The sequence below is a fragment of the Sprattus sprattus genome, assembly GCF_963457725.1.
Source record: "Sprattus sprattus genome assembly, chromosome: 17".
Taxonomy (NCBI): Eukaryota; Metazoa; Chordata; class Actinopteri; order Clupeiformes; family Clupeidae; genus Sprattus; species Sprattus sprattus.
Window position 1 is genome coordinate 21,886,115 of NC_137915.1, and position 20,777 is coordinate 21,906,891.

General features: G+C 43.8%; 2 protein-coding genes across 2 annotated transcripts in view; both read right to left on the reverse strand.

Moving 5' to 3' along the window:
* The window catches only part of wwp1 (WW domain containing E3 ubiquitin protein ligase 1), a 17,142-nt gene extending 8,709 nt beyond the window's left edge, over window positions 1-8,433 (reverse strand). Inside the window, exons 1-11 of the mRNA XM_080855405.1 lie at window positions 8,302-8,433; window positions 5,610-5,683; window positions 5,277-5,368; window positions 4,798-4,936; window positions 4,348-4,472; window positions 3,586-3,723; window positions 3,235-3,301; window positions 2,282-2,427; window positions 1,308-1,560; window positions 992-1,087; window positions 595-769 (exon numbers count right to left, since the gene is read on the reverse strand). Coding sequence (XP_080711531.1) covers window positions 595-769; window positions 992-1,087; window positions 1,308-1,560; window positions 2,282-2,427; window positions 3,235-3,301; window positions 3,586-3,723; window positions 4,348-4,472; window positions 4,798-4,936; window positions 5,277-5,346 — 1,209 coding nt within the window. The 5' untranslated portion in view covers window positions 5,347-5,368; window positions 5,610-5,683; window positions 8,302-8,433. The remainder of the gene's footprint in view (window positions 1-594; window positions 770-991; window positions 1,088-1,307; window positions 1,561-2,281; window positions 2,428-3,234; window positions 3,302-3,585; window positions 3,724-4,347; window positions 4,473-4,797; window positions 4,937-5,276; window positions 5,369-5,609; window positions 5,684-8,301) is intronic.
* Window positions 8,434-11,661: 3,228 nt separating this feature from the next.
* snx16 (sorting nexin 16) lies at window positions 11,662-19,940 on the reverse strand. The gene is made up of 9 exons (XM_080854794.1): window positions 19,816-19,940; window positions 19,176-19,356; window positions 18,391-18,824; window positions 17,213-17,299; window positions 16,943-17,091; window positions 14,896-14,965; window positions 14,281-14,417; window positions 13,976-14,092; window positions 11,662-13,815 (listed from the first exon to the last, which is right to left on the reverse strand). Exons 3-9 carry the CDS (start codon window positions 18,709-18,711, stop codon window positions 13,740-13,742), a joined length of 957 nt encoding a protein of 318 aa, XP_080710920.1. The 5' UTR covers window positions 18,712-18,824; window positions 19,176-19,356; window positions 19,816-19,940; the 3' UTR covers window positions 11,662-13,739.
* Between the last annotated feature and the right edge of the window lie 837 nt (window positions 19,941-20,777).

Below are 20,777 nucleotides of genomic sequence, written 5' to 3' on the forward strand. Positions count from 1 at the left end.
TAGAGCTCTCAACAACTAATCACAAAAGACAGGATTATCCTACGGCTCACTAGGACATCAATAGGACACAAATACATACTCGTTCATCATTCCTGTCTGTCTAGATCTCTCCTGAACTAATCACAAGAGACAGGATTATCTTATAACTCACCAGGAAATCAATCCGACACAAACACATACTACTTCATCAAGGCAAGTCCCAGTAGATCCATACAGGTCCCAATGTGTGAACAGTCGTTGTCCACTCTCGTTAGACCGTTTACCGGTCCTCACAAAGACAAATTCTCCCTCCAAAAGAAAAGCCTTTGAACACGTATGTTCCTTCAATACTGTCCATCCCCTAATCATTATTAGCACATTCACTCATCTGGGCCCTAACATCCCCATACACTGTCCAGACACAATGAACATCTCAACACTCTGCCCAACCCAGGGACAGAACAAGACTATGATTAAAGGTTCACAGGACAAGACATGATGACTGTGATTGGTTGTTTTTTGCAGGGGTGGTGTTGTGCTTGATTGGTTGGTCTGATCAAAGGCTATGCTCTGTCTGGCTGTCCAGTAAGGTGCGGCGCTGTGATTGGCTCTTACAGAGTAGAGGTATCTCTGGTTGATCTGTTGCATTGCGCCCTGCAGCTGACTGCGCTGCGACTGCCACTGCTCGAAGTTGCGCACTGACTCCATGGTAGGCCGCTGCCAGGTGGTGGTGCGCGTGTTGTGGTCCACGTAGTAGATCCTGCCGCGGTCGTCTACCCGCCTCTCCCAGCTAAAATCACAGTCACAGACACATTAAACATTGTATTGGTGTAATGACACACACACACACACACACACACACACACGCGCACACACACACACACACACACACACACACGCACACACAGGGTTAAGAGGTCAAATACTTAACAGATAAAAGGCAGAAGCGAAGGGGCACTGGATAACTCAACCAAGCAGAGCATGGGTGGGAAGATGGGTGGGATGGACTCACCCTGGTGGAAGCGGCTGTGGTCTTTCCCATGTGGTGGTGCGTGTGTTGTGGTCGACGTAGTATGTCCTTCCATGGGGATCCTTCCTCTGCTCCCACCTGAGTTCAGAGAAGCGGACCAGCACATAATCACACACCCATTGCTTACAAACGAGTTACTACTGGTTTTGAATATTTAGTTTTTGGCCTGTTCAAAAATAAACAAAGGCAAGATGAGCCTAATACAAAAGACAGGATGCATTGGATTACAAAAGATGTGTTCAACAACATGAACATACTGCTAATTGTTTATTGTGTGTGTGTGTGTGTGTGTGTGTACCCTGGAGGAAGGGGCTCTGTTGTGGCTGCGTTGGGAGTCTGCTGCCGTGGTTTGGCAGCTTCCGAGGAGTTGGAGGCTGGAGGGGGGGATGAGGGGGGGGCGACGGCTGCTTCTGGGGCAGGAGAGGACGAGGAAGAAGAGGAGGGTAGAGGGGCAGGGGGGTCTGCAGATGCTCCGTCACGCTCTTCATCTGAACTACCGGCCACGGGCATCTCTTCCGTACATGGCACTGCAGCAGTATCTGAACCATTTACTACAGAGAGAGAGAGAGAGAGGGAGAGATTAAGGGAGGGGGGGAGAGAAAAATAACTAATGTGACTCACATTGTGTGAATACAGCGTAGGACTAACTGTGTGTGTGTGTGTGTGTGTGAATGAGTGAGTGAGTGAGTGAGTGTGTGAGGAAATGAAAGAAGGGCAGATGGTGATGTGATGAGCAAGTGAATGGATGAGTAAGAAGGGAAGGAGATTGGTAAGATGAGGGGTATAGAGTTATGACATAGTAATAGTTTAGTTATATATATAAAGAGAGAGTGAGTGAGTGAAAGTGAGAGTGATGGAGATGGAGAGGCAGTGAAAGATTGAGTAATCAGACAAGGAAGTAAATGACTGAGTTGAGTCTAGTTCTTCAGGGGGCACATTCAATCTCAAAACATTGTGTGCACTGTTTTGCTGCATTTCTTTGAAACCGTGTGCAACAGAACTTGAAATACATTTTCTCTTGTTTGGGGGTGTATCAGAGGTGTTAACCAATCAGCATTGACGTGTCCTATCATATTGAAATTAATTTATATTAGTACAAGAGTGAGTGAATGAACAGACAAGTTCAGTGGCCAGTGACTAGGTGAGTTCATTTATGGTATCTATTAATTGATAAACTAGTCCGGGTTTGAATGAACTGGTGAGTAACTGGTAATTGTGAGTATGTGACTATGATGGCAGATACATCCCAGTGGTGTCATTTCAGTTTGTCACCTGTCCGAGTGCCTGCATCGCTGTCTGTCTGCATGGGGACGGGCGCGGCCTGGTGGGAAGGGGAGGAGTCTGTGTCTCCGTTGACAATAGGGGCGGAGCTCGAGTCACTACAGGCGGAGCTGTCCACACCGTTAGAAACACAGCCACTAAAAAGATAAACACACACACACAGATGGAAGTGTCAAACTGAGCACACACACACACACACACGTGTCATACATCAGAGTCTGAGAATCTGCCAGGAAACGCTAAAGAAATTACAGACGCTATTGTTCATTTCAAAGAAGTGTTCACAATAGCAATGAGATTTCCATCCTCAAACAACCTTGAGTGAATGGGTAGGCAATTAAGTGTTATATTATGTAAGTGCTGAGGGCTATCGTCATAAAACCACACTTGCTTCAAACAGCCCTAACATAATTTTAGTTACAGTCAAAACTGCTTACAATCTGTATTCCACCTCCTGTCCAAGGCTGACTGATTGTACAAAAACTTCATGGCCTGTGCTGAACTCAATGAAAATACACAGGCATACTTTCTATCTGATAGAAGACCAAGCACTCACAATCTCTACCAGCACAGGCAGGAGAGAGAGCGAGCGAGAGAGAGAGAGAGGAGGGAGAGATAGAGAGCGAGAAAAAGACAAACCGAGAGCAAGAGAGAGAGGAGGGAGAGAGAGAGAGGGAGAGAGAAAGAAAGAAAGAAAGAGAGAAAAAGAGAGAGCGAGAAAGAGAGAGAGAAACAGAGAGAGAGAGGAGGGACGGAGAGAGAGATAGAGAGAGAAACAGAGAGTCACAATCAGAATGTGAATGAGCTGCTACATTTCCGCTCTACTGAACCAGCTGATTCCACTCTTAAGCTCCAGTGCATGGTGTGGCATGCGGAGATGAGGGAGGGGTGTAAAACACAGGCGGGACGCACGACCCGCTCACTCTCAGTCCCCTTGAGCTCACCTGTTTGGAGCCCTTGTTGACTGGGTTTCGCCGTTTTCGTGAATGGCATCTCCATTCTGCTGAATTTCTGCCAGAGAAACATGAAGAAGAAAAAAAACTGTCTGAAAGCAAATTCACACATTACAAGAATTCAACAATGCACATAAACATGAATTATACATCTATAGTCACTGAAACATAATCACACTTTAATTAATCCCGTTAGGGAAATTCAGAATCATAATACAAACTATACCTATATTCTAACATGCATAGTCTAAAAACACTTACACACGCAGACACACAAAAAAACACATCTTCACCAGAAACGCATATTTTAATGCAGACATGCATGGGATTAGTGGGACCCACTGGTTGTGTTTGTGCTGCTGTTGTGAAGAGTCTCTTGGTCGACGCTGAGGCCGTCCAGCACCACTGTCAACTCCCCTGCGTTGACCACACCACTCTTCCCCTCCACCATCAGGGGCAGCACCTGCTTGACCCGCTCCACTGAAACACACACAGCCATTGGCACACAGACAGACACAGAGTGTTACATATGGTAAACCACACGTCAGCACCACAGACAGCTCCAAATGCTGCATCTGCAACTCTTTATGTCAAGCACCCCCCTTCCTCGAAAACACACACGCACACTACCTTCCCCAAGTCATGGAGGGGTGGAATACTAGCATAGTGTCTGCCCCAGCTCACACAGCCTCCCTAACTACCCTTCACCCCCATCTCCTGCAAATACACATCTATCTAAAGTTTCCATTTAGACAGTTTAGACTTCTCTGCAGCCACTCAGTGCCAGCTCTGCAGTCCAGAGCCTCTCATCACGCCAACCAGATGGATTTCATCCCACTCTTCACCTCAACCGACCCATGCCCAACAAGCAGAGGAGAGGGGAGGAGGAGAGAAGAAGGGAGGAGAGGAGAGAAGAGGGGTGAGAGGGAGAGAGGGGAGAGGAGGAAAGGGAGGAAGAGAGGAGCAAAGGGGTACGAGCAGGCCCCAACAAGCAGAGAGGAGTATAGGAGAAGAGATGAGAAGAGCAAAAACGAGTAAGAAAAGAGAAGTGGAAGAGAGAGAGACAGGGAGAGAGAATGTAGATGCTTCATGTGATGTACATACATTTGCTGCCATTCTGCTCCAGCGCATGCCGCAGGTCCAGGCTGGCCTTCCCAAGCACAGCATCTGCCTTCAGAGCATGGTGGCTCCACACCTTGAACTCCAGATGTGTATGTGGGGTTACATTCCTATAACACACACACACACACACACACACACACACACACACACACACACACACACACACACACACACACACACACACACACACACACACACACACACACACACACGTTCTGTATAAATGAATAACACTTCAGGAGGTAAGTCTCTGTTACTTTTCAGAGCTATTAACCCTATGCATGATGGTGAGTGTGCGTGTGTTAGTAAGTAACAATAACATCTCGATCTCTCCGCAGATGTGAGTAAATGTATATTTATGTGATAGGAGTATGGTCTTAATATAAGGACTGCGTGTGTGTGTGTGTGTGTGTGTGTGTGTGTGTGTCTTACAGAAGCAGGGCTTCATCCCAGCGAGGGTTGTGAGTGCTGTGGGATTTGCTGGTCTTGCGGGACTCCCCCTCCGCTGCCAGCTCCACGTAGACGGCCGTCCCAAACCAGTTCTTCTTGCGCCTGAGTTTGGCACAGACCACTGGGAAGAGAACACACACTTACAATCACTGGACATTTCATATACAGCTCCCAGGGCCCAGAAAGAATGAAAATTAGTTTTGGACCCCTTTGTGTGTGTGTGTGTGTGAGTGTGTATGTGTGTGTGTGTGTGTGAGTGTGTGTGAGACAGAGAGACAGAGTGTGTGTGTGTGTGTGGGTGTCTGTGAGAGAGACAGAGAGCGATAGAGTGAGAGTGTGTGTGTGTGTGTGTGTGTGTGTGTGTGAGACAGAAAGAGAGCGAGAGAAAGTTACTTCCCACACAAGAAAACGTTTGGCAGTCCCCAAAGTGTACGTGTGTGTAGGCAAGTCGTAGCGCTCACCTTGGGCGTGCAGCTGAGACAAGCCTCCACGGTCGTCACTGCAGTTTTCACCGCCCGACGCGGTGGCCATCTCATATACAGGGTGTTGACGCCTGGAAAACAAATTGACACGTGCGCACACAGACACACACACAGACACACAGACACACAGACACACAGACACACACACAAGTTCAAAGGTATCTTTTCATGACTTGGCATTGATTTACTGAAATGTGATGAACTGGTGGTATGTTTATCTGAGAACATGTTTGAGTGCTGGTTGTGCTGTATGCTTCTTGTTGGAATTGGTAGAGGTTGTGTTTATTGTATTTGTCAAATGCTGCTACTTACGTTGTGCGTGTGTGTGTGAGTGTGTGTGTGTGAAGCTCAGGGTGTTCAGCCTACTCCGTGTCCCATGGTTACCACTGCAATGACACAACAGGAAGTGTCAAAACATGACAATAATAAGAACATGACTGGAGAGACACACTGCAAACGATTCTCTGATATGATGAGGCCCATATTGTAAATCAGTACATATGAATAATGAAAAAGCTCTTGTTAAATAAACAGCTACTTAATATACCTGATAGTGTATTGTTGGATGCGAGCTTCGCTAGCTGTTCCTCTTTGTAACCTCCGCACTATACTGGGAAGCTGCACCCTATGCTATGTTATTCTCCGCTAGATTTTTTCTGTAGTTAATAAGACTAAACATTTGTTTATACTGTCCGTTTTATGGGTGCTTTGCTACAAATTGTTCTCTGTGGACCTATGTGTTGCACTCTAGGCTTGGCTACAGCATAATGTGTGATATGACAAATCCTGTGCTCACTGAGGCTGTTGTGCTGTACGGCTTTGCGCTCTGTAAATATCTTCTCAGGGTTTCAGCTTTCAGCCCAGCAGTGGCAGAGCTCCAACCATCTACATGCCACACACTTCACAGGGCTCAAACCACAAACATACATACAAGTTCAAAACACAAACACAACCTTTTGCTCCCAAGCCTAGCATAAACCCCAAACTTCTCAAATAGACCAAGAATTATCCAATCCACACCTAGTCTTGACAGGAATATCACTCCCCCCTATTCCCCTTATCATAAGGGGCGTTTCTTTCTTAAGGGCCAGTCACATGCGACCATGTAAATAATCTCTTACCCATAAAACCCCCCATCAAGACAATTAATCCCAAGGCCCATCAGAGGTACACCGTAGATTGGATCTCCTTTGGATATCACCACCACAGAAGAACAACCAATCACTAGGAAACTCCTTCAGATGCGGCTCAAAAAAAAGTACTGCCTCAAGCACATCAGCTCAAAGAACACTCTCTTCAGGATCAGCATTCTGTAAACCTGATGCTCACGAGCCAATGGCCCAAAGCTCCACTGCCAGGAACATGAAGAACAGCCTCTGGACCACTCACTGGGATTACTGTAGAACAACCAGACCACCAGCATCTCACAATCTTACACACAATCTGCAGGCTAGTAGGTTGTGCACAAATGGTCCCTTTGGCAAGAAAAGGTTAAATAATCTGAGAGAAAATTATCATTTAGAAAGGGTAATTTCCTCATCCTCAATCTGCCCACTTTAAAGGGGTGCCAACTACAGTCGTCACCCACACAAATGGTTCTGTGTGTGCGTCACTCACACACACAGGACAAATCACTATTACAGAAAAACAACAATGCTCCAATCAGTCCCTCACAGTCCACTTCGAGTAGGACAAGCAAAGTTAATAGCACATGTGGTTTACAAAAGTTAAGGCATTTAAGTGGGGACACTTCACTGTGTGTGTGTGCGTGTGTGTGTGTGTGTGTGTCCTCAAACTCTGATGATGTGATGGGAGCACTTGAGTCTGAGCACTACAGCCAGAGTCCAGCAAAGGACAATACAAACTTGATGTGCATGGCTGAATATGGTTCTGTCATAGTTGGCAAGCAGGCCTATTTACAAAAGAGATATACAGCCGCATAGCTAACATTTCCCATTGGGTCTGTGGACTCAGCTGTGATATATTAATGTCTTAAACGGCTTGCCTGGTTCCAGGATTCCTTAACTTGTACTCCATGTCATCAGTACATCATTTCGGTTTAAAAGTCCGCAGGGTCTACCGGACGTCACTTCGGAGGTGTGATCTAAAAGCTCGGGATGCAGTTATCTCAGCCTTGTTATTATTCTGTACACTCTCTCTATCTTTCTCTCTCTCACACACACACAGAACGTTTTATGACTGTTCACAAGTTAACATGCATTACACGAATCACACACTACCATTCGCACTGACAACAGTTTCTATGTCCTTGCAAGGAAGGAACGAAGAAAGACTTGACAAAACATACCAGACAACTTATAGTTTTTTAGATTACCTAATGCTGTAACTCTGAATCACCGGCCGGTTGCTCGTTATGTTTAGCCTCGATAATCAGCTGTAACCAGCTTATTTGGAACTTACCTTGGTTAGCAAAGGAGCTGACAGAATACTTAACCTAACGAGTTGTAACGTTTTCAAGTCAGCGAGAAGAGGGTATTAAGCTTGATCAGAGTTGGACTACTCATACTGCTAGCTAACACTATCAAGATAATCGTTTGCATAAGGGGTGTCATTTAGGCATTACCTCTATGTCACTCGAGTAACCAGTATCTCCAACCATTGTCATGTTTCATCAGTACTAGTAATTTCGCGACCCCATGGCGCAAACAGTCTTAGACTTAGACAGACTCCCAGGTCTCAAAAACAACAGAACAGGACATACGTAGCTAGCTACCAAGCTAAGACAGGCCCGCAGCAGTTAGTATAGGCCGCCATTTTTACTTAATGCCTGAGAAAAGTGGTTAGCCGACCTTAGCCAGTTGGCTAACACCAACAAATCTGAAGTGTGGGCTGCAATATGAAATAAACCATTGAAAAAATATCAAAGGCTATGCGCAACTTAGTTGGCTGAGCTCTAAATCCTTCTCGACCTAGCTGTCGAAGTTGAATGCTGTCGATTAGAAAAACTATGCAGAGGCCAAATCAGGGGTGTAAACAAACTTACCGTGTCCGACCGTAGCACCCAGTATGAGTCTGCAAGGGTTTCCAGCCGCTGAATTCGATGCCTGGCCTGTCGTTCGGTCCTAAACTCGGCGAGCGGCCATCTCTCCGCTACAGGCAGGTTCACAGCGCAGAAACACCTCACGCATGTTACGGATGACGAATGTATACTACGTCATCACGCTTCTCAGTGGCACCGTCCAGACTATCGTACACAAGTTTAAAAACAGTTTAAAAATCGAATCACATTTCAATAATGTGGGCTATTCAGCGATGACCCTCAGATGATACCCTTTGGTTGGTTGAAACCTTTTCCGAATTACCGATTTGCAGGAAATAATTAGGCTAGCCTACAAGATTCTTTGTTTTGCATTGTTGTCATACAGATGTGTTGGCATCCTGTCGCCCCTGACGACACAAAAAAAGTAGCCTGGTAAAATCAGACACAAATTCACTTGTGAATAGACTAAGGTGACATATTCAGTTCAGACACATAAACACCTCCAAAACAGTGTAATGTTCTCAACTTTGTAAACGAAAAACAGGGACTGTCCCGGAAGCCGGGGGCCTCTGGTCACCCTAGAATCGACACTTCTGAAAATAACTAAGTCTATTAAATCCATTCATTTAACAAGAGCATTTCCTTTAAGAGTAGTCCAGACATACAATCATACAAGAGTGTTTTTTGGCTGTGTTGTCTGAGCATCAGTCTGTAGGCCTACATAGGACCGAAGCTTCACACAAAACAGACACCCCTCCAGAATGCATGATTTTTTTTCTTTGCCTGGCGGCAGTGTTGATCATGTGTAACTGTTTATTAAAAGACCAGATGTGTAAATTACATGTATATGACAGTAGCTTCCTTAGTGTGAGCGTGTGTGTGTGAATTATAACATTTATATAGAATTATTGCGATACTTAATTTCCCCCTCCACACGTCTCTCTCCGCCCCTCTGTGTGTGGTGTGAGTCCCCCACCACCACCTTGTCCCCTGTGCTGTAATTTCCTCAACCAGGCTCTCGTGCACCTCCAGTCCTCACAATATCCTTCCTCCTCCTCATTCTATTCCCACTCCCAGAAACAGGTTCCTTTTATCTCTGCTGTCATCTTGTGTGGAGTCGTCCTGCCTTGATCTCCTCTCTCTTGCTCCATTCATTGTTTGCTGAGTGTCTCTTTTCCACTCTCTCTACCCCACTCTTGTTTCTCTCAGCCTGGGCAGGATGCACTCTTTTTTAGACGTTCCCTTTCCTGTCCTTTCCCCCTTTTTCCTTGCTTAGCTTTATTCTTGTCCCCTGTTGTGTTTTTTCCAGCTCGCCGACTGTAGACATGCAGGATTTTGAGCTCTCCATATCGTTATTTGACAATAGGCAGTTTGATTACGTTAGATAACACTACATGACATTTGATTCAACATTATTGATATTATGAAGAGGGCACAGGTACAAAGCCAACAAAATACAGTAAGCGTCAAACATTTTTACGGACATTCTAATCAGCTCAATGTTACTCTGTTAAGGAATTTACTGAAATGTATTGATTACAGCATGTCTTTAGAACCTAAAGCAGTATAAAGAAAAGTAACGGTTTATTGTGCCTTTGTCCTCCTTGATAGAATGCATGAATAAAGAATGCAAACTATTCTTCCCTTATTATCTTAAACCAATCAACTGAGACATCCTTAGGAAAAGGTTAGGGCAACTTAAAATTCAAAGAGAGAGGAAACCAACCAAACTACTGTAGTGCCAAGGTGTACCCACACAGATCAACAATGCTGAGAGGAAAGGAGATATCCGAGGACATCAGGAAGAAGGTACTGACAGCCCATCAGTCTTGGGAAAGCTATAAGACCATCCCCAAAAGATTCCAGCTCGATCCATCCACTGTAAGACAAATCATTTTTAAATGAAGGAGAGATGTGGCATTCAACATGACCGCATCTCTGCCTAGAAGTGGAAGCCCATGAAGACCATCACCAAGGAGTACCAGAAGAATAATAAATCAGGTAAAAGCCCACCCACACATCACCTCTAAAGAGTTGCGGACCTCTCTGGCAGCATCTGGGGTAAATGTACATGCGTCTACAATCGGACAAAAACAAAGCGGTTTAGATCGTGATCAAATAATTCTATTTTGGACTCATCTGTCCAGAGAATGGACTTCCAGAAAGCCTCTGGTTTGTCCAAGTGCTCTCTGGCAAAGTTGAAACGGGCAGCTTTGTTCTTTTTTGAGAGCAGAGGCTTCCTTCTAGCAACCCGACCATGAATGTCATGTCTATTCAATTTTCGTCTGAGACGCATGTACATTTACCCCAGATGCTGCCAGAGGTCCGCAACTCTTTAGAGGTGATGTCACTGAGGGTTGCCTTCACCTCAAGTGACTCCATTTCTCTCTCTCTGTATTTGTTGTCAGACCTAAAACAGAATAAAGTTCTTTGAATGTCCTTACAGTATAAGGCCTCCAGTTCAGTATTAAAGTTCTGATGACTGTCAAGAGTGTGTGCTGATCATATGCATACATACACATTATCCAGACAGCCTTTTAGTCAGAATTGACATGATACTTTGGACCGGGTGCTCCAACCACTTACTGAGATCAGTCAACTCTCTCCAGGATGTCACTTGGGTTGCCCCCTTATCCACTGAGTCCTTTCTTCCCTGGTCCCAGGCCAGGCTTGGATCAAATCAGGATGTGAGGTTGATAAAGTTGAGATGATTTGTGATCAGTGTTTGATTGTGTCTACCTGCTCACACTCATTTAGTAAAGACAGATCCTGTTCGAACGAAACACTGACAAAAGCATTGGGTGTAAATATTATAATTAAATGAAATATATGTATAAAAAAACGCCATCAGTCTACATCTCATTGGTTCTCATCTATTGGCTGTAGTTACTCTGAACAAGAATAATGACATCAGCAAAGTCATGACTTAAGTTTTGATAGAGTACAAATGTAAGTATACTTCTTTACTCAGCTGTTTTGTGAGTGCGAGTCCCTCCTCCGATGAGGATAAAGAATAGCTGATTTTTGACCACATGATCATGACATTGGGAAAATATCCTCATGTTTGCCCTGAAGAACCAGGGCAAGGAAATGCTGTGTACAGATGCTCAAGTGTTCTCCTAACCATGCACAAAGAAACATATCCACAGATGTACATAGAAAAACATGTTGACTTATTTATTATTACCTGAAAACATTAGTTTAGTGAGATGTGAAATACATCAAAGTTACAATGTGATTATCTCTTAGAAAAAACATCAGATTCCTGAACCCACAAGCTACTTGCCCATCCCTGACTTGCTAGCACAGACGTCTCACACTAAACAAAGATAAACTAAATCTTAACAAAAACAAAGACAGTCAGACAGCAGCAGCAGTTCTAGGAAAAGAATATACTGTCTTTGTCTCAAATAAGTCCATATAAAGGGCCGTGAGTGGGAGTTGTGAAACCTACTAACATGCCATTTTTCCAATCAGTTTGAGCGTCACCTAAGCAATCTGTACAGTGAACACACACATACCCTGAAACACATACATGTACAAGGATGCCAACTTATCATCTTTGTTCACCACTCCAAAATTATATCCCTTCTTTTGCAAGTTTATTTGAAGTGGACTGATTGTTAAACTGGTGATGATTTTAGCTCCGCTCTGACTGTCCCCTACTGCTGAGGAGGCCCTGGAGCCGCGTCGTTCCGTGCCTCTGGGTCTGTCCCCTGGCAGGGCCATCAACAAATTCCTGACGAAAGCTTTATACCCATTAGCTGTAAGGTCATAAACCAGTAGAGCCAAACGTTATCTACAAAGGCCTGCTGTAACAGCACATTTTCGTACCCACAGAGCAGCAGCACAACTGCACTAATTGACCATCTGATCTCAGTCCAAGCACATGACTGGGCAGTTGCTTTAGGCCCTCTGTGGAGAAGACTGAGCACCCCTCACATGAACTCACAATCCTGAGGAAACGTCTGAGGACCGAAGGGTGATTAATGTCTAAGGGCCCGACAGATGGGGACAAAAGCAAGGCACTGTCCATGGCATGAGTTGCTGGCCCTATGGATTCACGAACGTAAACACACAGTGCGAGTAAAGCTATGCTGACACACATACACTAAGTGAGTAAGTGAGAGTGCAGGTGGGAGGAAAGGCACTACGATTTAAAGGAAGCCAAAACTAAAGTTGCCCAGAAGCCCTCAGGGCAGTAAAGTGCATCATGTGAGCTTTGATGGGCTTCCCACAACCAGCAATGGGGTCAGTTGCCACAAGGACAAACACAGACTCGACAAGAATCTTTCTTTTTATGTTGTTATCTTCACACAAACATACCTGGCTTTGTCTACTATGGCTTTTCATGATTTCAAGATTTGCTTGCTAAATTCAACACAAACCGCCCAAGACTATGGCTTTACCTGGTGATCTATGTAAACAAACAAACACACACACACACACACACACGCACACAGACCAGCGGGGGGAGGGAGCTGTATCGTAGTGCCAGGAGAGGATTAGATTCCAATTAGGAAAGTTAGTGTTCTGCAGCAGCTAAGATGGCTTTGCCACTGGCCCAGTCTTCCTGCAGCAGAAGACCAGCAGAGGTATGTAGTAGTTTATAATTAGCATAAAAGTTTAAACTTCTGCTATAGTATAGGATGTAGAATACCTAGGCCTATTAGGTGTCCATTACGGGTAGTGGTGAATGGCGGAATATATGGGGGAATCATAAAACAAGCATGTCTACAAATGTACATCTCACATGGGTACATGCATATACACGTGCACACACAAGCGCACACACACACACACACACACACACACACACACACACACACACACACACGCACACAAACGCACCTACATACACACGCACACACACACACACACACAGATCAGCCTTTAGTGCAAGCAATGCATTCTAACACATTCTAGCATACCTATTTAAAAGCATTAACAAGTGTCCCAAAACTCAAGAAAGAAATGCCACAATAAAGTGAGTATCTGGGAGAGCGGATGGGTGATGACTGTGAAGGCAGTGTTAATCCAAATGAAGTGATGAGTGTTTCTGAAGGAGTGCCGGCTTGCTGGTGGCCTAAGCGCCACGGTATTGCTTGGATTATCCCTTATCTCCTCAACAATCCTCGCTGGGGGAGCTGCTCCACCATCGCCCGGATATGGCAACCCATGGCTTGGTTGAAAGATTCAGGCCTGGCCTATTCCAAGCCGCACAAGAATAAAAAAAACTCAAGCTGTCTTGTCATACACAGCCATGTCAAGTTCAGGTGGCGGTGTTTGCACATGTTCCTATGGTGGGTCTTCAGTCCTCTCTTTCTTTCTGCAGTGGTTAACACAGTTCTTAACCAGATGCAGAAATCTATGATAAAGCGGAGGATGTAGGACCGTAGGGAAAAGAAGGGGAAGAACGAAGAAGAGGAGAGGATTCTGGGTTAGTGCTCCAACTGGGTGACCTGGATGACTGGGGGAGAGGAGCTGGATGACACGGGTCGACACCAGCACGCCGACCTGAGAGATAAGAAGAAGGACAGGGATTGGTAAAATGACAGACAGATGAATTGGCATTATTTAAAAGAGAGTACATGTAGATGTTTGCGTGTGTGTGTGTGTGTGCGTGCGTAGTTGTGTGTCTGTATGTGTTTGTGTGGTGTGTAAATGGTTCCATTACCCGTTTAGTTGGGTTGTGTCCTGGTCGGCCTCTGTGGTTGAGGATTCTGCATCTCCATCAGGTTCTGCTTCCACACTGCTCACACTGCCCTGTGCTGACACACATGGACTCTTCCCACTGCAACATACACACACACACACCCACACATTTTGCACATGTCTCCTCACCTTGGTATGTCACAATAACAGCTCTGCAAACATATGTATCCAGGTAAACAACTTATTTGTATGCAATGCACGCACCCCTCTCTTAATTGTGTGTGTGTGTGTGTGTGTGTGTGAGTGTGTGTGTGTGTGTGTGTGTACCTGAGTTTCTGCTGCAGTAGATTAATGGCCTCATCTCTCTGCTGCAGTATGGTCTTCAGGTAGCTGATCTCTTTCTGCTTCTCCGCCAGCTCCTGCTGGAGGCGGTAGTTGCTCTCCTCCAGGGTCTCACAGAACGCCTGACGGAGCAAGAGGAATGAGAGGGGAACCAAGAGAGAAGGAGGAAAGGGGGAGGAAAGAGGGAGAAACGTATCTGAATTTAAGATCCACAGAAGGGGTTATAAAATTACACGTTTAAAAGGTATAAAAATAAGCTAATCATGGGAGCTTTGATCTTATGACCCAGTCTAATCAGTGCGAGTCAGACTGGCGTTGTTCCAAATAATCAAACCGCTGATCCCATTTGCACTCTGCTCTGCCAAACACAGCAGACAAAATGCTATTTTCAAATCTAATATGGCACAAACACACATCTTTAGTGTTAATGTGTTGTTGAGCAAAGAAAAGCTCTAACCTTGGCAAGCGCTGACTAAGGAAATGACCTTAGTACATAGGAAATGACGCAAGCAAATTTACCACAATGCATTGCTGTGAGTGGTAAATCAAACTAACTACTGACTCGCTGTTTTGTTCCTTCCATGCCTTGGCTGTTCTTACCCGACTCTCCTCCAGACTGTCAAAGGGTCCTGGGGGGTCATCCAGACACAGGAACTCCCGCACAGGTGTGCTGCGTACACATACACAAAACACAGTCATACACAAAACACATCCATACACAAAACACAGCCATACACAAAACACAATCATACACAAAACACAGTCATATACAAAACACAGCTATATACAAAACACAGCTATATGGGCCATTCTACCGAATTGGTGCAAAGTCAGGTCGGAAATATTTGGATTTTTTTTATGTTTTATTCCCAAAACTTTGTCCGTATGTATATTGTACCATATCTAAAGTACACTTATCTAGTAAAAGAACAGTCAATTTTTATATTGTATTTTCAGAATGTGTTGGAATGTTTTTCCTCTTCCAAAAATTGTCACTACCGAAACATCACATTTACTATAGTAAAAAAGTATTATTATTGACCTGTTCAGATTGTGTTTCCATCCCTTCTCTGAAGAGTATTTTTACAAATATTTCTTGAAGGTTTTCACAATGAAATCCATAAAAATGAATTTTTTACCAAATTTTCAAGTTCAATTTATACAATTCATCAAAATCTAAGTGCAATATTTCTTTGTAAAATGCTAAATACTGATCATATTGATTCCAGAGTTGTTCATTGATGAAATTGAACATACATTAATCCAATCAGTATCATAACATTTTAGTTGATTACTCAATATACTTAATTTTTTACAAAACATCCTGTGTTTCGGTAGTGCTGCACTGTTTCGGTAGTGACATCCAGTGTTTCGGTAGTGACTGCACTGTTGGATGGATGTTCATTTCTCTCCCAAAATCTTCCAAAAGGTGCTCTGGGCCGCCCTTTAGTCCACACAACACATTTATTTAAAAATTATGGGATTGAACTACTTACCAATTCATTTTGTCACTACTGAAATCATCAGGTCACTACCATATGTTTCGGTAGTGACTGTTTCGGTAGTGACAATTCTAGCTAACTTTAAGCATAAATAAAGAATTCTAACAAGCACACGGCATGCAAACACATCTTTGAAGAGGTGAACACACATACAAACATAAGATTTTCCATGAAACCCCAAAAGGTTTACTTAATTGAAGAAAACATGCGTTTCGGTAGTGACAATTCTTAAGGTTACACGTCGATTTTCAGACTTTGGAACACATTTATATAAAAACTATGGGATTTAGCTACTTACCATTCAACCATGAGGGTCAGAGATGCAGTGTCACTGCATGGTCAAAAATGCAGAGTCGTGGCTAAAACACAGGCTCAGCCAATGGACTAAAGCTCTTGTGTTTCGGTAGTGACATGAAAACTAGGGACATGATTTTTTGAGTATAGAAAATTGATTTAAAAATTAAACCCACAATAAATCTAAATATTCCAAGTTCTGTTTCAACCCAATCATAAAGATCTTTGAAATTAAATCATTGAAAAAAATAAAAAAAAATTGAAAAGTGTTATTTAAAGGCATTGAAATTTAGATGTCAGGGTTGGGGACAGCTACTTCCCAATAGAAAGTACCCTATAAATGATGATTTTGTATATATTTAGCTTATCACTATCTCATGTAATGCATTGGGTTTATATAGACCATAACATTTTCTAATTAAATATCTATGCCTAAATACCTAATTGTTTTGTAAATAGTTTTTATTGTTGAGGGACTGCATATTACACGAATTCGGTAGAATGGCCCATATACAAAACACAGCTATAAACAAAACATAGCCATACACAAAACACAGCCAAACTCAAAACACAGTCATACACAAACACAGCCATACACAAAACACAGCCAAACTCAAAACACAGTCATACACAAAACACAGCCAAACTCAAAACACAGTCATACACAAAACACATACACAAAACACATGCACAAAACACAGCCATACACAAAACACAGCCAAACACAAAAACAGCCATACACAAAACAGCCATACACAGGACAGCCATACACAAAACAGTCATACACAAACCTTACCAGATTTGTTAAAAAAAGAATGAGCACACACACGTACACACAAAAGCACACATACCAGTTAGCAATGTCTTTGTGAGCCACCAGGTTCTGCAGGAAGGCCTGTAGGCCAAGCTGTCGGTCCTCCAGGAAGTCTGACTCGTAGTTGTCTTTAAACCAGCGCTTAGGTGGGAGAGAGAGACGGAAGCCAGGAAACATCTCCTTCAGCTGTAACATACACATACACACACGGAACGGAGAGTGTTTAATGCGTAAAAAAGATATGTGGAGGCTGCTAAACCCCTCTGAGACTGGCTGGGGCTTGAGTATGTGTGTGTTTATATCTGACCTTGTCATTGAGTCGTGAAAAGTCTGTGTAGCGTCTGAAGATCACCCAGTTCTCTTCACTATTCTTCTTCACAAGAACCTTGTATACCTGCAGCACAGAGAAACAAACATGTAACTACGGGGCAACATGCAATTTATCTGATTATTTTTACCATGCACTAACACTCTTTCAGTCTCTTCAATGATGTTGAATATTGACTTTAACCTATAATACTCTATTAGCAGGTATCGCGTAAGCTTTCACAACTATGCTAACCAGCAGAGTCTCCAAACAGCCTGTGTCAAAATCAATCACCAATTCAACTCATGGCAGTAATTTTCAGGTCAACAGACACTGTGACCTTTTGACCTGGGCTGCATTTCAGTAATGACAGTTAAGTCATCAATGACAGTGAGGTCATGATGACTGCACTGCATGAAGGTGGGGATGCTAAGAGGACTGGTGTTGGAGCCGGTTCCAGCCTCAGACTGTGACAGGGATGATCAATGATGAACTGGGAAGATTCATCATGCCTAAGTGGATGCTGATGAAGGATCTCTTCGATAGCATGTACAGACAGCTCAGGCATCCAGATAGTTAGCTTTGTCCTATTCTCAAAGCTAGCGCTAAAAAGTACAGCAGCGCTTAGGATATATGAGAGCCCAGCAGTCTAACTGAAATATGAACAGACAAGCAATATACACAATATAATGAGAAAAAAAGCTATAGAGATGGGTGGAGAGAGAAGTGACAGAAAATAGCACAAAACAGACAAGTTGAGCAACTGGCACAAAGACATTAGGAAGAGAAACTATAGTGTCTGCATATAGAAAACAAGAAAGATTAAAGTAAAGACACTTTAGGTGTCAGAAAGACAATAGACCGAAATGCTAGAGAAAAACAGAAAGATTTAGTTGTTTTAACTTTTTAACTGTTAAAAAACTACACTCTATACAGACATGACACACACGACTATGTATGACTCACACAATGTCAACTATGTCCTTCACTTTATATGCATCATGTACACCTTTCTAAACCCGTAGAGGTGATGACACAAATATCTAAAAATAATACAGCAAATATGTGACATGGGATACACCTGTTGCTTAGCCATGTACTCAGACACATAAATACACAATACATTGATTCAAGCAAACTATGAGACTTCCTTGGTCAACAACAGAGCAGTAATTCACCGTGAACTTTGCCCTCTCCTCCATAACCTCATAGCCCAGAACGGAGGGTGTGATGGGTCGCTCTTCTGAGGAGGTTGAGGTGGTGCTGGGTTGGTGTGGACTGGTGCTGAACTCTACGGCTGGCTGGTCACCTGTCAGACGGGCACGGGTCACAGGGCTCTGGCACTGCACTGGTGGGGTCGTGACCACGTGACCTCTAGGGGACTCTGTGGAGCTGGAGACACTGCCCACAGATGATGCCCTGGGTGGGCGACGGGGTTTTCCTGACCTGCCCAAACCACCTTCCATGGGTACAGGCACTGGTACAAAGGGCGTGGCCATTGGACTGGCTCCTCCCGAGTGGTTGTCAACTATGTGTGTGAAGAAGACTGCAGGGCAGCCTCGACCCTGTGGAGTTAGCTGCGGCTACACAGCTCATACACACACCACTGACACTGACACACAGACACACACAAAATAAATATTTGTCTTTAGGTTACAAAAAATAGGGCCACATAAAGCATGTATAGACTAAGAATGACTAACATGGTGCGCGCATCTGAGAGTTCGGTAGTGCCCTCCTTTACGCGCTTTCTCCGTCTCTCTTATCAAGACTAATTCAGCATTTCCAAGTGGATGACTGCAGTCTACAGGGCATTATTTAGGCCGCATGCCCGAAAATAGACAAACTATTCAACAGAGTTCTATTTCACAAAGGTAGGTCAGAGCTTCTGCCTGTATACAAACACAGCATTGACACTTCCTAACAAGCCTGTCAACTCAGTGACTTTGGTCGGTGAGGTTACCTGCTTGGCTTAAGCACATGTTTCAACAGCGAGGTAAACAGCCGCTCCCTATCGCCTTCAGCGAAAAACTGGATCACACGAACAGTGAGATGGGTTGGCACGCAGATCAACTCGAGTCACAAGGCACAGGTAACACCAGGGAGCCAGATCATCTTACAGTTCAGCTACTTCGTTAGCGGTGCTAGGTATGAAAGAATGAGTAAGAAGAAATTATATTATCGAACAGAATTTTTTATAGGAGATATATCACAGATAAAGTCAAATGAGTTCTGCAAGAGTTCTCACGTGGGGAAAATCCCCCATTTGACTTGATACCCGATTATCTTGAATGACAACTGCAGGTAACGTTAGCCTAATCCGTTGTTTATGGTCAACAGTGACACAGCTACAGACACGGCCCTAGTCATTTTTTTTAACAAACAGAAGAATACAGGTTACCATGAGACGGACTGGTTGCAACATCTATTAAGACTCGCAAACTGTAAAGGTAATAGCATAGATGGCTTCCCAAATATGTTCGATGGCAAGCAGGGTAGCGAGCTAATCCAAACTACACTAGATGTGTCCTACGAAACTCCAAACATGTGTGCCAACTACATAATGATTGTCATATCTTGCAAGCCCGGTGTTGGATACTCACCAGTTAATATCAGCCCCTCCTCGATGATCACCCGATGTTAAAAAGCACTAAGGTGCGTGTATTTTAAAGATATAAATTCGAAAACATTCAGCCCACAGTCAGGCATCCTGCTGCCTGCCCGTAAACCATCACGCGTTGTGGCATGATCCGACGGTGACCATCCGTTCAGGAAATGTGTTGCGTCATGACGTAGGATGTGCAGAGTCGCATACAGATTTTGGTGAAATTAGTCAATATAATGTAGGTTTGTCGTTTGGACATCAGTGTTTGTTTAATTTTGTTTAAAAATTAACTGTATTCGCTTGACACTCATTTTTTCGTTTCATGATGCACGCTTACAGGCAGCTAGCTTGCGTAGCCTACACGTACAGAGCCAAACTCCTTTTAACAATAGATACAACTTTATTGCCACACAACAATGTTGGTGGTATTATTTTGTCAGAGGTAGCTCAAGCCAGTAGGAGGGGAGAGAGGGGGGTAGGGAAAACTAAAATAAAAAATAAATAAAAAAATACTCCAGGTCAGCTTTGGGAGTTCAGCAGTCTGATAGCAGAGGGGAAGAAGCTGTTATTGAAACGTTTCGTTCCAGCTCGCATAGATCTGTAGCGTCTTCCAGAAGGCAGAAGTTCAAAGTCATGGCTTGGATGGGAGGAGTCTCTGATTATGTTCTTAACTATTAATCATAATAAAATTATCATAATAAAACCTTCATAGGCTGAATAATGCCAGTCTAGTGCAGCTTGCATGCTTGAGCATCAGGGAAGATGACTGAAGGCCCCTATTCCTTTACCAGATAAAGGGTCCTGTCTAAAGAACGGAATTAGATTTGTGATGCAATTTTGTAGTAGCTGTTGGTAATGATCTTGGGGAGCTCTTAACTGAATGAATCACATGCTCTCTCTCTCTCTCTCTCTCTCTCTCACACACACACACACACACACACACACACACACACACACACA

Bases quoted from the DNA above. Each gene is read 5' to 3' on its own strand.
- snx16 (XM_080854794.1), bottom strand. From the start codon at position 18,711: ATGGCCACGCCCTTTGTACCAGTGCCTGTACCCATGGAAGGTGGTTTG. The intron at 14,966-16,942 runs GTATGTGTGCTT...ATGTGTACGCAG, and splicing joins CACAAAGACATTGCTAACTG to CACACCTGTGCGGGAGTTCC. The intron at 14,093-14,280 runs GTACACACACAC...TGTATGTTGCAG, and splicing joins CTACTGCAGCAGAAACTCAG to TGGGAAGAGTCCATGTGTGT.